The 14,751-nt window shown below is 34.1% G+C and overlaps 1 protein-coding gene across 1 annotated transcript in view; it reads left to right on the top strand.

The window, feature by feature from the left end:
- LOC306853686 (protein diaphanous homolog 1-like) overlaps positions 1–14,751 on the top strand; it is a 113,721-nt gene that overhangs the window by 91,333 nt on the left and 7,637 nt on the right. The window contains exons 18-26 of the mRNA XM_079391276.1: positions 4,197–4,295; positions 4,423–4,517; positions 5,613–5,714; positions 5,941–6,180; positions 6,464–6,593; positions 7,193–7,318; positions 7,662–7,825; positions 9,471–9,612; positions 13,648–13,734. Coding sequence (XP_079247402.1) covers positions 4,197–4,295; positions 4,423–4,517; positions 5,613–5,714; positions 5,941–6,180; positions 6,464–6,593; positions 7,193–7,318; positions 7,662–7,825; positions 9,471–9,612; positions 13,648–13,734 — 1,185 coding nt within the window. The remainder of the gene's footprint in view (positions 1–4,196; positions 4,296–4,422; positions 4,518–5,612; positions 5,715–5,940; positions 6,181–6,463; positions 6,594–7,192; positions 7,319–7,661; positions 7,826–9,470; positions 9,613–13,647; positions 13,735–14,751) is intronic.

Here is a 14,751-nt window from a genome sequence, read left to right as displayed (position 1 = left end):
TTACATCAACCCCGCAACATTGTCTGTTCCCTAGACTGTATGTATTTCAATTTCTAGTGGAGTAATTAGCATAAACTTTACTACAAATTTCAAAAGCAAACTCTCTGAGGAAAAGTTTGGTGTTTTGAAATAAATTGTGTAAGTTTGTGCTGCAGTGTGTTAGTTTGTCCACAAGAGGCGCTGGCGCTCCACCATAAACTTCCACAGAACAAAGGAGACTGCCACCAATACACTTTCAACTAAAAATACTCTCTAATGAAAGGGAGTCAGATGAAAGAACAAAGTTTCTTTCTGTGTGAGTGGATTGCATTGAGCTTGTGTGTGGTTTGCTGATGAGCTGGAGTTCACTCGCATTCACTTTAACATGCTGTTCGTGTCTGTCTGTCTGTCTCACTGTGACCTTCCACTCGCATAAACTCTTGCCTTGTATGGGAAAAGAAGAGCGGCTCTGTGTGTGTGTGTGTGTGTGTGTGTGTGTGTGTGTGTGTGTTTAAAGTGAGATCAGGAGTTCCAGAAAAAGCAGACATGATGTCTGTGGTTAATGCTGAACTAATATACGCAGAAACACAATGTTTTTCATGCAAGACAGACAAAAAGACAGAGACAGGAAACAGAAGTGGAACAACAGCTGGACACTTACAGAAATAAACACAAACGTGTGTGTGTGTGTGTGTGTGTGTGTGTGTGTGTGTTAATCGTTTAAAGTATTTATAGTTTGTCCCAAGAAGTAAGCTGAATATAATCCTCCCTTTAAAAACATTTGAGATATTTTGTCATTTGGTCCGTATACACACATGTATAATATACAATATAATACAGTATGTTAAGATATGTTACCATATGTATAATATATAAAATTGTATATTTTGCATGTGTTTAAATGCTAGAAGTTCTCTTGTGTGTTTTAGTATTGTCTGTAGTCATAATGGTCTTTATGGAGAAAAAAGCAATGATGATAAATATGTCCTGAATTGAAGGTGTGTGCTGGAGCTCTTTTGTATGAAGCAGCTGTGTACTGAGACTGGATTCCATGAGAGGAAGATAAAAGCCTGAATGGATGAATAGACCTCAGGCAATACAAAAAAGACAGCAGGAGTTTTACAACACAATCCAGAAACAATAACATTAAAGAGCCTGTGTTTGATAGTGATTGTGCAATCTAGCACACATGCACTCTTAAATGTAATGTTAATGTAACACAGATGTGCTGTGGTTGTGCTGCAGTTTCCATTGTGACCTGCAGAGGCACCATTGGCTCATAAATGAGTTTTGGTATCTCATCTGTGTGTGTGTGTGTGTGTGTGTAAGTTAAAGACCAGCAGCCATTTTGAACACAGATCCCATTTTATGAATCACAGGCAGTAAGTGGCAGAGGAGATAGTGTGTGTGTGTGTGTGTGTGTGTGTGTGTTCCTTCTCTGGCTGAGTGCAGAATCAATCACACACTGACCCACTGACTGAGATTTCAGGCCATAATGTGCCATAGATTTCTCTCCATAGATATCTCTCCATCTAGTATTCCCTTTCTTTCCATTTTTCCTAAAAACTCGAAGTCACAAATTCAAAATATTTATAATTTAAGTTTATTTATATAAAGCAGCACATTTCATATATAATGGTAATTCAGGGTGCTTTATATAATTGGGATTTATAATAACGTTTTCATAATGCTTAAAATCTAAAAATATCAATTGAAAGTTGTTGTTGTTTTTTTTTTATTAAAGACGTATTATGAATATTTGTGTCTTACATAAGTGAACATGAGCAGCCTTTCTTAAGAACTAATGTGTAAAATTGAGAGTGAAAGTGTGTGTGTAATGTAATCCAGAGCTACTCGCTCTCTTGAGCGGTTCCATATGCTGCTGTAACTCAATACATACACACAGATGCCAGACACGAATGTACTGCTCGGAAATGAGGTACAGAGAGAAAAAAAAAATCTGTTTGAAAGGAGCCTGAAAATAGAGGAGAAGCTATTCAGAGAGACAGAAGAGAGAGAATAAAGGACAGACGTGGACATGAGCATGAGAGGATGGAAGAGAATCACAGGCCAGACTTCAGATAGAGATGAGGATGTTTATCTGATCTTGGTTGTGTGTCTCAGTGATTATTACACACACAGAGACACACACGCTGATGGTCATCTGATGCTGTGTGTGTCCGTGGGGTTTCTCTGGAGACTTGTCAGTAGTGTGAACTTCAGTCTTCACGTTTCATTAAAGCTGTTGGGCGTTTGACTCTCGACCCCTGACCTCTGACCTTCTCCTGCTCCTCACAGTCTGTCTTTAGAACAGAAATGCCAGCACACTCATGTTTGTGTGTGTACAGAGATCCTTTTCTTTTTTATATTAGATACTTCCTGTGCTATTTGAAGCTGCCAAGTCTCTGTTCTTTGTAATTTTGAGCCATAAATTAATTTTTGTACAGCTATCAGTACAAATAACTACTTGTATGACATTTTAAAAAATAATAATCTAATTTTAGTTTTTTTATTTATTGCATTTCATTTAAATAGTTTTTTTGATGTTGTGTTTATATTGTAACTATTAAAAATAGTTTTATGTTGTAGAAATAGAACTGCAATGAAATTTGATTAATGAAGTATAATTAATTATTACATGAAAAATAAAGAAAATAAGAAATAAAAAAAGTAAAAATAGAAATGTTTTTATTATTTTATTATTATATAACACGCTATTAAAAATCATATTCTGTAAGTAAAATAAATCTGGAATAAAATTAAATATGAATAAGTAAAAAATCCAAAATTAGTCCAAAATAAGTTTACCTTTTAGTACTAAAACTCAAGCTTTTAGTACTAAATATTAAAGCTAAAATTTCTATTAAAAAAGAACTAAATTACTAAAACTGTATAAATACAAGTACATCTAAAAAAAATTGAATATCGTGGAAAAGTTCACTTTTTCTTGTAACATTCATATATTTTTAGATTCATTACATGTAAAGTTGATGATTAGAGCTTATAGCTCATGAAAGTCAAAAATCAGTATCTCAAAATATTAGAATATTTACATTGGAGTTTCAGTTAATGAAAATCCCTACAGTATAAATTCCGGGTATCTCTTGTTCTTTGAAACCACAATAATGTGGAAGAGGGTAAGTCACAGAGGGTCATTACTGAAAGCTGTGGCTGTTTACAGAGTGCTGTATCAAAGCATATTAAATGCAAAGTTGACTGGAGAAAAAGAACTGGACTGTTGCTCAGAGGTCCAAAGTCATCTTTTCAGATGAAAGAAAATTTTACATTTCATTTGGAAATCAAGGTCCCAGAGTCTGGAGGAAGAGTGGAGAGGCACAGAATCCATGTTGCTTGAAGTCCAGTGAGAAGTTTCCACAGTCAGAATCATCATCGATCACATCATCAAAATTTCAAGAAATAAAGGCTTCAAATATTTCACTCTGTGTAATGAATCTATATAATATATGGGTTTCACTTTCTAAAATGAGTGACAAAAAATATTGTCCTTTTTCATGATATGAATTTTTTATTAGATGTACCTGTATATAAAATTAAAGCTAAATATAAATAAAAATAAAACTGAAATAAAATGATCAATAAGTAAAATATCCAAAATTAGAAATGTCCACCTAGCCACTAACTCAAATAAGTTTTACTTTAAGCTAAATAGAAATATTAATCTAAAATGTCTTTTTTTTTTATTACTAAAACTATATAAATATATAAAATTAAAGCTAAATAGAAATAACAAAACTAATAAAATTGGCAAAAGCACATAAAATAAACTTAAATGAAATCTGAAATTAAATGAAAAATATTAAATGTCATAATAATAGGATATAAATAATACTAAAATAACACTGCTATGGTGTGATACTTGAATTTTTAAAAGTACAAATAATCAATCTAATCTCTAAAATAACATGTTCAATAAACTGCATGTATGACGATTATGAAACAGTTTGAAACTGGTGTTAAAAGTACTTCTAGATCAAGTATTGCAAATAAAAACCACTGGACACCGATGTCACTATGCTTGATGTCATATCAACTCATTTGGTCTTTATGAAGACAGAGAAATACTGTGTGTGAGTGAATATGGAAGAGAGATGTGTCCAGTCTTCAAGAAACATCATTTTCAGGTCATTTTTGAACCCGAGGCTGATACTCAAATAGTCAAGAGTATTTACCCTCTCGCTTTCTTTGTCTTTCTCTAGGTAAGAAGGATCAAGAGGCATCTGAGGATAAGAAAAACGCTCCGAAGAAGAAGGTGAAGGAGCTGAAGGTGCTCGACTCCAAAACATCCCAGAATCTCTGTGAGTAACAGCTGAGCATGAATCTTCATTCAGATGTGAAATATCTCACTAGTTTAACACCGCAATTTATAGTGTTGTTTACTCACATCTCTCTCTCTCTGTGTGTGTGTGTGTGTGTGTGTTGCAGCTATATTCTTGGGTTCAAACAGGATGCCTTATGAAGAGATGAAGAATGTCATCCTGGAGGTCAATGAGAAAGTTCTCACTGAAAACATGGTGCAGGTATGAAAGAGACATATTTAGTGGATTTTGATAGTGGAAAGAAATCCGCCCTAACTTATGATGCATGATTCATTTTGCATGCAAGAAAACAACTTATGTTGATTTTAGTGCTGTCAAATGATTAATACATAATGTATGTGTGTGCACTGTGTATATTTATTATGTATATGTGACCCTGGCCTACAAAACCAAGTCGTCTTAAGTCGCTGGGGTATATTTGTAGCAATAGCCAAAAATACATTGTATTGGTCAAAATTATTGATTTTTCTTTTATGCCAAAAATCATTAGGACATTAAGTAAAGATCATGTTCCATGAAGATATTTTGTAAATTTCCTACTGTAAATATATCATAACTTAATTTTTGATTAGTAACATGCATTGCTAAGAACTTCATTTGGACAGCTTTAAAATAGATTTTCTCAATATTTGGATTTTTTTGCACCCTCAGATTTTAAAATACTTGAAAAATATTTCAATATATATACTGTATATGTGTGTATTTATATATATGCATAATAAATATACACCGTACACACACATTATGTGAACAAAAAGTTTTATTTTGGATGCGATTAATCATTTGACCGCACTAGTTGAAAAAAAAAAAAGAATTCAACCAATAATTACCTTGTATAAAAGTTTGTTGTTTTTGGTATTATTTTAAACTATAGCTTGAAGATTACTGTGCTGAGATCCTTAATCTAAAATTAAAGACATTTCTCTTCAAGTTCGAATGAAAGCAAAGTTCCTCCTATTTACTTTTGTTTTTTGGTCTTATTGTGAATGAATCTTTAGTGCATGTTATTCCAAAACTAAAAATGTTTCATTTGTAATATTTTATCAAAACATAACTTTACTTTTTCTCCCAGCTTCATATAGTCACTTTACATCATCCAATCAATTCCCCATTATATAAATCAAGCCCAACCCTAAAATAGCTCAGAAATGCAAATGTCTCTTATGCAGTTGCCAAACTGTAATTGAAAGGTTTTGGTGGGCAAATCAAAACGTTTGATGGACAAAAACAGTGAAACTGGCATCGTCTTTTCCTGAGTAATTACCTTGTGCTAAACAGCTGCTGTGTGTTTTTCAGAGTTTGCTGAAGCTGCTGCCGGAGCAGGAACAAATGAACACATTATCAGAGATGAAAGACGAGTACGAGGAGCTGGCCGAATCTGAACAGTTTGGAGTTGTGGTGAGAAACACACACTTATAAGCACTCCTGTAAAAATGTATATGTGTATACATGTATAACTTCAGACATTTAACCATTGAGGAAAAAAACAATTGACTTTAGAATAATGGAACCAAAAGTGCTAAAATGCTTGTTTTTTGGGGGGTTTTGGCTTACAAAAATGCATCAGCACTCCATTGACTTCTCAGAAACATTCACTCAGATACATGTGTATATCTCTCTCTAGATCAGTTCAGTGAAGCGTCTGAAGCCCCGTCTGACCTCCATCCTCTTCAGACTTCAGTTCGAGGAGCAGGTGAATAACGTCAAGCCGGATGTGGTGGCGGTGACGGCCGCCTGCGAGGAGCTTCGGAAGAGCGAGAGCTTCTCTAAACTGCTGGAGATGACGCTGCTGCTGGGAAACTTCATGAACGCAGGATCACGCAACGCCAAAGCTTTCGGCTTCAGCATCAATTACCTGTGCAAGGTGATTTCCAACATCTGCATTAATGAATGTGACGAATGCTGTCAACTCTACATTTTGTGGCATCTGATGTGTTTCTAAAGAACAACTTTTTTTCTACTTCATTTTCTGCCAGTTAATAGCTTATCTAACATATCTAATAGTCCGCTTTCTAAAGAACATGTGATTTGTGCCCCTTCTAGCTTTTAAAATGTAGTGAAACAACTGTTTTGTACCCTGTTTGTGGTAAGTGCCTGATGTGTTGGTCACCACAAAGTTGGCAGTAAACAAATGTGTGTGTGTTTAGTTGAGAGACACTAAATCAGCCGATCAGAAACAGACTCTACTGCACTTCCTGGCGGAAATATGTCAGGAGCAGTATCCTGAGGTCATGACCTTCCCAGAGGAGCTCATCCACGTGGAGAAAGCCAGCAGAGGTCTGTGTCAATCTCATCCATGGTTCTTTTATTATTTTATATAAACTAGCATTCAAAAGTTTTGGTCTGTAAGATTTTTTTATTCAACAAAGATGCATTAAATTAATCAAAAGTGACATTCGTGATGTTACGAAAGAATTCTATTTCAAATAAATGCTGTTCTTTTAAACTGTCCATTCTAAAGAATCTTGAAAAATAAAATATATCACAGTTTCCACAAAAATATGAAGCAACGCAGTTGTTTTTAACATTGATAATAATCAGAAATGTTTTTTTGAGCAGCAATATTAGAAGGATTTCTGAAGGATCAGGTGACATTGAAGACTGGAGTAATGATGCTGAAAATTCAGCTTTGATCACAGGAATAAATTACATTTTAAAATATATCACAATAGAAAACATGTATTTTCAAATGTAATAATATTTCACTATTACTTTTTCTTCTTTTTTTTACTGTTTGATCAAATAAATGCACACTTGCTAAGGAGAAGAAACTTCTTTCAGAATCAGTAAAAATAGTTTGAATGGTAGTCTGCTACTAATCTGATTTCAGAACAGTTATGTATTTATATTCATAATTTTCTTTCTCTCTCTCTCAGTGTCGGCAGAGACGCTTCAGAAGAATCTAGATCAGATGGGAAAGCAGATTAAAAACCTGGAGAAAGACATCGAGACGTTCCCCCCTCCGCAGAGCGACAGGGACAAATTTGTAGAGAAAATGACAATATCCTTTACTTCTTCCCGGGCCTGTTGCATGACAGGAAGTGTCACTTTGGTTTCAACAGTCATTTCCTCAAACAATAATGCTATAAAAATACAGTGTCAGTGATCCATTGTGACATCACATCCTGTTTGGGTTCCAGATCAAACACTTTTGAATTCATGAATGTGATCACCCATTCATGAAGTTCGTGAGGATGTTTGTTCTAGTACTCGCTCTCTGACGAGGGGGGGAAAACAACTCAATGTGTTTAGTAATGTTTTACAGTATAAATATAAATGCTGAGTCCTACACGAGTTACAGTGAATCATAATAGCGTGTGATTTTCCTTGACCAAGTTGTTTACAGTTTTGTAGTGACGGCTGGTGAGCAGTTTGAGAAGCTCAAGCTGATGCATGATAACATGGAGAAGCAGTACGAGGATTTGGGCAAGTACTTTGTGTTCGACCCCAAGAAAATTAGTCCAGAAGAGTTCTTCGGTGACCTCAACAACTTCAGGAACATGTTCCAGGTCAGTAAACGAAAATATGACCGATAGTTATCTTGGTTTCATGGTTTCTTTACTTTGTTTCTTGGACTTATTGTGAACGAATCATCAGTGCGTGTTATGTGACCCCATATTGTTGGTTATTGATACAAATATACCCGTGCTACTTATGACTGGTTTTGTGGTCAGGGGTGACATATAGTCTTCATCATTTTTTATCAAAATGTAGTAATTTTGCTTCTTTTGTGCATGACATCAGCTTAAGCACCTGCATATAGTCACTTTTCATCATCAGATCAATTCTTCGTGATATAAATCAAGTCCTACCATTTTTTGTTCTTTTAATATTCTATTTTGGCTTAGAAATGCAACATACTCTAGTTCAGAAGTAAAATGAGCTTCAAAGGACTCTATAAGTGGAAGAATAATAAAGATTATCTGTTTCATTAAACCATTAATTTCCTTAAAATATCCTCTTAAGACCCTCATATGAGGACATTATATTTTAGTGAATTTCTCTGAGACTATACATGCCACAGTTTTAAGTCTGGATGTCCTGTACAGAGCACATTCAGGGCTTTTCAGAGATACCAAATTGGATGTTTCTCCATGACCACTCCCTCTCCTTGGTCTTCAAAAATGTCTGAAATTAATTTAGTGATACTCCTATGGAAATATGATAATATTTAGAAATTATAAGTTAAATCTCATTTTTAAATTGTGTGTCATAAATCAACAACTCAGGAAAATGTTATGGGGTTTCAAATCAAAATATGACTTTGTTACAAAACAGGATGTTGATTTCATACATGTCCTCATATGAGGACACCGGGACTAAAAGTATGTTTTTTACGCATTTTGGGAGACATAAATGAATAGGGAAAGAAATTATATTTCAATATTCTATGAAATATTATATATTATTATGAAAATCTGGTCAATTATTACTCCCATTATTACACTTCTATTTTCATTACATGTTGCCCAAAAACACATTAATATGCAAATTAGATTTAGTTTATAGATGCATTGTATATAATGAAAAAACCTGTTTATGGCCATTTTACACACATTTTGTATAAAGAAAACAGGTATATCGAATCATTCTGTTATAACATAGTTGAGAATCATCTTTATACAAAGTTTGGTAAAGAAAAAATTATCTTAAACTAAAAATGTACTGGTGATTTAAAAAAATCAATTGTTTTTGCCCATGCAAGTTTTTCAAAGAAATTGAGTCCTGATGTCCTCAACCGAAGAATAGCATAACTTATGAATGAAATATAATTTTTTTTTATTCTAAATGCTCTAAACATTTTAAAGACGTGAAAAAGACAATTTTTTTCCTAAAACTTTTTTTCTCTGGTCTTAAGAGGATATTATAGACCCTAAACTTTTGAACAGTATTATATTTGGATTTCCCTGTAGAGACAATATTTATGCACACACACACCTGTGCTGTGTTTAGTATATTAAAACAGACTTTTGTCTAGACATATTCTCTGTGTCATAAAGGGACCAGAGACTCCATGTCAAAAGACACGCACTTATCTTATCCTTTCATCATAACACTTTATAAACTTCATTCTCCTTCAGCTGAACAAACACAAGATGATGTGAATCAGAAATCTTGAGGCCACAACTTAACTTGTGTGTGTTTGTTTTACAGCAAGCGGTGAAAGAGAACCAGAAACGGAAAGAAGCAGAGGAGAAGATTCGTCGGGCCAAACTGGCGCGAGAGAAAGCGGAAAAAGAGAAAGAGGAGAAACAGAAGAGAATGAACGCTGGACAGATTCTCAACATCAATGATGGTAAAGATTCACATTGTGTTTGTGTGTTAGACATATCCAGGTCTCATTTCTCCTCCGAACAACAAGACAACTTCTTTTCACCTTTCTTTTCTTGGTTTTGGGGTGAAATGTGACCTGGACATACTCTTGTGAGATTTAGACTCTCTAGCTCTCCTCTTTCCTGAGACGTACTCCTCATGAACACAGTTTTCTCCTTTTTTTCCCCGTCACACACTGATTCACACTCAACATTTAATGTGGATCATGTTAAATCATTTGGCCACTGTAGGCTCTCTCACTCACACACACACTCTTTTTGTATGTGTATGTCTCTCTCTTTGTCTATCTCACCCTCTCTTTTTGTATGCGTGTGTGTGTGTGTGTTTTTGTGACAAATCAGGACAGAAATTTGTATAATGACACAGGTATGACATCGGTATTACAAGGTGAAGGTGACTTTTCAGGACATTGACCCATGTCCCCACTTTACAAAACGCTTATAAATCACACAGAGTGAGTTTTTTGGGGAAAAGTAGAAATGCACAGTCTCCTGTGAGGGCTAACTTTAGGTGTAGGGTTGGTGTAGGACAATAGCACATATAGTTTGTACAGTATAAAAACCATTACGCCTATGGGATGTCCCCACTTTTCACAAAAACAAACGTGTGTGTGTGTGTGTGTCTCTTTCTCTCTGTCTCTCTCTCTGACCTACTTTTCTCGCCTGGCTGTAGTTTGAAACTTTTGGGGCTCCAAATTTCCACTCATTATTTCTGCAGACCTGTGTGTGTGTGTGTGTGTGTGTGTGTGTGTGTGTGTTTGAGGGAAGATGATAGAAAAACATGGGTAGTAAAGTCTCATTTGTCGACATTAGTTAATTCATTACCTAACATGAGCTAACATTAATTGACATATTTACAGCATTTATTAATCTATTAATATTAGATATTAAAAATGCAGTTGTTCATTCTTCATGTTAGTTCATTAATCTTTAGATTTTAAAAATGCGTGTATAACATTAAGATGAATAAATGCTGTAGAAATGTTGTTTATTGTTAGTTCATGTTAATCAAAGTTGTTATTGTACAGTATATAACTAATTATAGTTATTAGTTAATGTGGTTGTTATTTTTTTATTTGTATTAGTTTTTTTTTAAACACTACTATTTAGCTATATTTGTTCCAGTTTTAAAAATTATACTATTTCAACATATTTCATTTAATCGCCAAGACAACATTTGTAATTTCCGTTGAAGTTTAGTTTAGTCAAGTTTACTGCATAGTTGCGTTTGCAGCTTACAAATCAGTCATATCAGATTAACCAACATACTGTTATACGGACAGTATCTGGACTGAAAACACTTAAAAATGTCTGGATCTGATTTAATTAGTCATTTATCTAATCACAATCAGACTGTTCAAAGTTTGAATTAAGTGACCAAATATATTGGTAATTTATGAGGTTTGATTTGCATACAGGTGACAGATTTGAATGTCAGTTGAGCAAAAACACATGTAACGCACAGAATATTCTTTCCAAAAGATCACAGAAGCCTGTGTGTCTTGCATATGAGTGTTCAGACACACACACACACACACACACACACAGAGGGTTCATTGAAACTCTCAGGGCTGAATATTTGAAATGTTTGTCCTTGACATTCCCACGTTCTCAAACACACACACACACACACACACACATACGCACACACATTATCTTTAGTTTAGCAGGCAAACCCTGAGAATTAGATGCATAAAAGTCTTTCCCACATTACAGTTACACACACTCCATATCACTGAACCGCAGCAGCTAATGTGGATGGACAATAGGTGTCAGTGTTGTGTGTTAGATGTTCTGTGTGTGGAAACAGATGTCGCAATGTGATTGGTCTGTGCTGTGATGATGCTCATGTGTCTGTAATCTTCAGATGAGAGACTGTGAGTGAGTTTAATGGCTGATTATAGTCTAATGCAGCTGAAACAGGAAAGATATTCATCCAGAATGTGTCTGCATGTGAGGTGAATTATTGTGCTTCACTAACAGTCTGGGTTGAACTGTATGTGCCTTACAAGAATTGACCATGATGAAACCGTTTCCACCAAAATAGCACAGTTAATTGTCAAATGACAGATTTGAAATGTTTCAATATCTAATTTTTTGTGTGTTTATAGACACTGTAACCGGTTACCATTTTTGACCACATGTTTGATCAAACTTGATTCTTTAAATGGTCCTGGAATGTAAAATGTTTTTAAAAGTAGACATATTTCAATTTTTGTGAACTAATGAAAGCTACAGTACATGCACAATAATCCTAATAACACTTTACAATAAGGTTTCATTTGTTAAAATAAGTTAACTACATTGGTTAAGATGAACTGAACATGAAAAATATTTCTAAAGCATTTATAAATCTTATTTGTTCATTAAATACATTAATACATTACATTGACTAATACATTGTTTTAAAAAATTGTGTTTGTTAATATTATTTAATGGATGAGAACGAACAATGAATAATTGTTTTTATTAACCAAACCTAAAGATTAATAAAAACCGTAACAAATGTGTTCCTTGGTATTATTTAATGGTAGTTAATTCAACTATTGGGACCTTTATTGTAAAGTGTTACCATTATTATAATAAAAATAATTCTAATAAAAATACCATAATGAATAAATATTTTGGTATTTATTCATAAAGCCAATTTATTTATTTTTTTTTAAATTGTATTTAAATAATATCTAAATGTATGTAAATCATCATGATAAATTTATCTTAGTGTTTATTTTTGTATAAAATTAGTTTAATTTATATTAATACATTTAAGTAGTTTAATCTTAAGGAATGCTGCTCAGCATAGTAACAGCAGTGAGAAAATGTCATAATTCATAAGATGATTAATACTGTCTATATTTTTTACATATTAAATAAGAGGTAATAAAATATAATAGTAATAAAAGTAATGCAAGGGTATAAAATATAGTAATAGTATAAAATAGTAATAAAAAGTAATTAAAAATGGGTTTTAAGGAAATTTTAAATGATAAATCATTGAATGTAAATATTTCATGAAATATGGACGTTACATTTATATTTGTCACTTCGAACACTAAATTGAAGTGTCGTGTCGACCAGCGTAGTGCAGTTAATGTTACAATTGTAAAACTACAATAAATAAATACGATATCTCTTCAAACAGGAGAATGTAACCATGATATTTCAGTAGACACTGGAAAACAGGAGTGAAATGAAAAACAAAATCTTAATTTTAATCATCTTTTTTTTAATTGATGTGATATGTAATAATCTATGTAAAAAATAATAAGCAGCAGGAAGAAAATCTCCCATCAGTGTGCTGTTCCTGTACCGCACCTCATGGTGGTGTGTGTGCACTGCAGACAGCTCTGAGTGTGTGGTGTGTTTGTGTGTGTGTGTGTGTGAGATGTAGGTTGTCAGGTCAGATGCAAAACCATCTGGCTGCAGAGTTTGCAGGGATTACATTGAGTCTGGCTGTGTGTGTGTGTGTTTATTGGGGGAGGGGATATTAGACCCATAAATCTTTAACCTCATGTTGTACAGAGAGGACCTGATTGAAACCATCTGTCTATACATAACGTGAAAACAACCCTGGAACCTGTTCACCATATGAAAACACATTCAACAAACTGTTTTGCTCAAACAAAATATTTTCAAATCATGCTGTCCTTCCGTGTATGTGTGTGTGTGTGTGTGTGTGTGTGTGTGTGTGGTACAGTATTGCTCTTGGTTCAGTTATGTAGGTTAATGCATCAGCGAGTTAAAGATAGGGGGCGCTGTCTGCTTTAACTTGTGTCTCAGAGGATGTTTACATTCCCATGATCCTTTGCTCCTCTCTCATCTGATGTCACTGTGTCTGAGACTGTTGCTCTGAGATTCTACATGTGTGTTTCAGCAGTAATACTTCATGTATACTAATAATACTTCAGTAATACTTCATGTGTGTGTTTCAAATGGCAAAGAGTATTATCTATGTATAATTGTCTGTGTGTGTTTAATGTTGCATTTGTGTGTTTCAGATGATGAGACCGGTATCATGGATGGTTTGTTGGAGGCTCTGCAGTCTGGAGCTGCTTTCAAAAGGAAGAGAGTACCACGACAAGCAGGTAACACGCATGTCAGATTAAAGTTGATTTGATTTATCATGTGCAGGGATTGCTGGTGTTGAAGGAAAACAAAATGCAGAAAATCACTATATTAAAAGTTACCACAGTGAACTGATATACAATAATAGATAAAAGAAGAGCATAGAAACATGACACACACACCAAGTTTGTAGTTTGGTTTCCAGGGAAATCATGATAAAAATGTGTACTTTGAATGCACTTTGAATAAAAGCATCTGCTAAATGTAAATTTACAGTATCAGAAACACACACTATCAGTTTGGGGTCAGTAAGAATTAAGTAAGTGTTAAATTGATCAAAAGTGGCAGTAAAGACTATTATGATGTTATAAAAGGTTTCTATTTCAAATAAATCCTGTTCTTTAGAACTTTCTATTCAGCAAAGAATCCTGAAAAATAAAATGCATCACACTTTCAACAAAACTATTAATCAGCACAACGGTGTTGAACATTGATAATAATAAGAAATGTTTCCTGAGCAGCAAATCATCATATTGCAATGATTTCTGAAGGATCATGTGACACTGAGGACTGGAGTAATGATGCTGAAAATTCAGCTTTGATCACAGTAATAAATTACATTTTGACATATAATACAATAGAAACCTATTTTGAAATGTTAATATTTCAGAATAATACTGTTTTATGTATTTTTGATCAAATAAATGCAGCTTTGGTGAGCAAAAGAGGCTTCTTCCAAAAAGGGGAAAAAATTACCAGCTGCAAACTTTTGAAATGCAAAATATGATTTTAGCATATTTCAATATAGATGTTGTTCAGAACTGCACACAATAGTAAACAATGTGTGCTTTATTTTCCTTCTTCTCACTGTATTTTAGACTTACAAACAGTGTGGAGCAGCGCTGTGTGTGTAACTGGATCTGTCGTTGAATGGATCCAGATGTGCTGCTATGTGGCAATAATGACCACCACACACTCTCTCTCTCTCTCTCCGCCTCCGCATTCCCGCGCTTTTTATCTTTTGTATTTAGTTCCAT

Source organism: Barbus barbus (genome assembly GCF_936440315.1).
Source record: "Barbus barbus genome assembly, chromosome: 33".
Lineage (NCBI taxonomy): Eukaryota > Metazoa > Chordata > Actinopteri > Cypriniformes > Cyprinidae > Barbus > Barbus barbus.
This window is presented reverse-complemented; position numbering and strand designations above follow the sequence as displayed.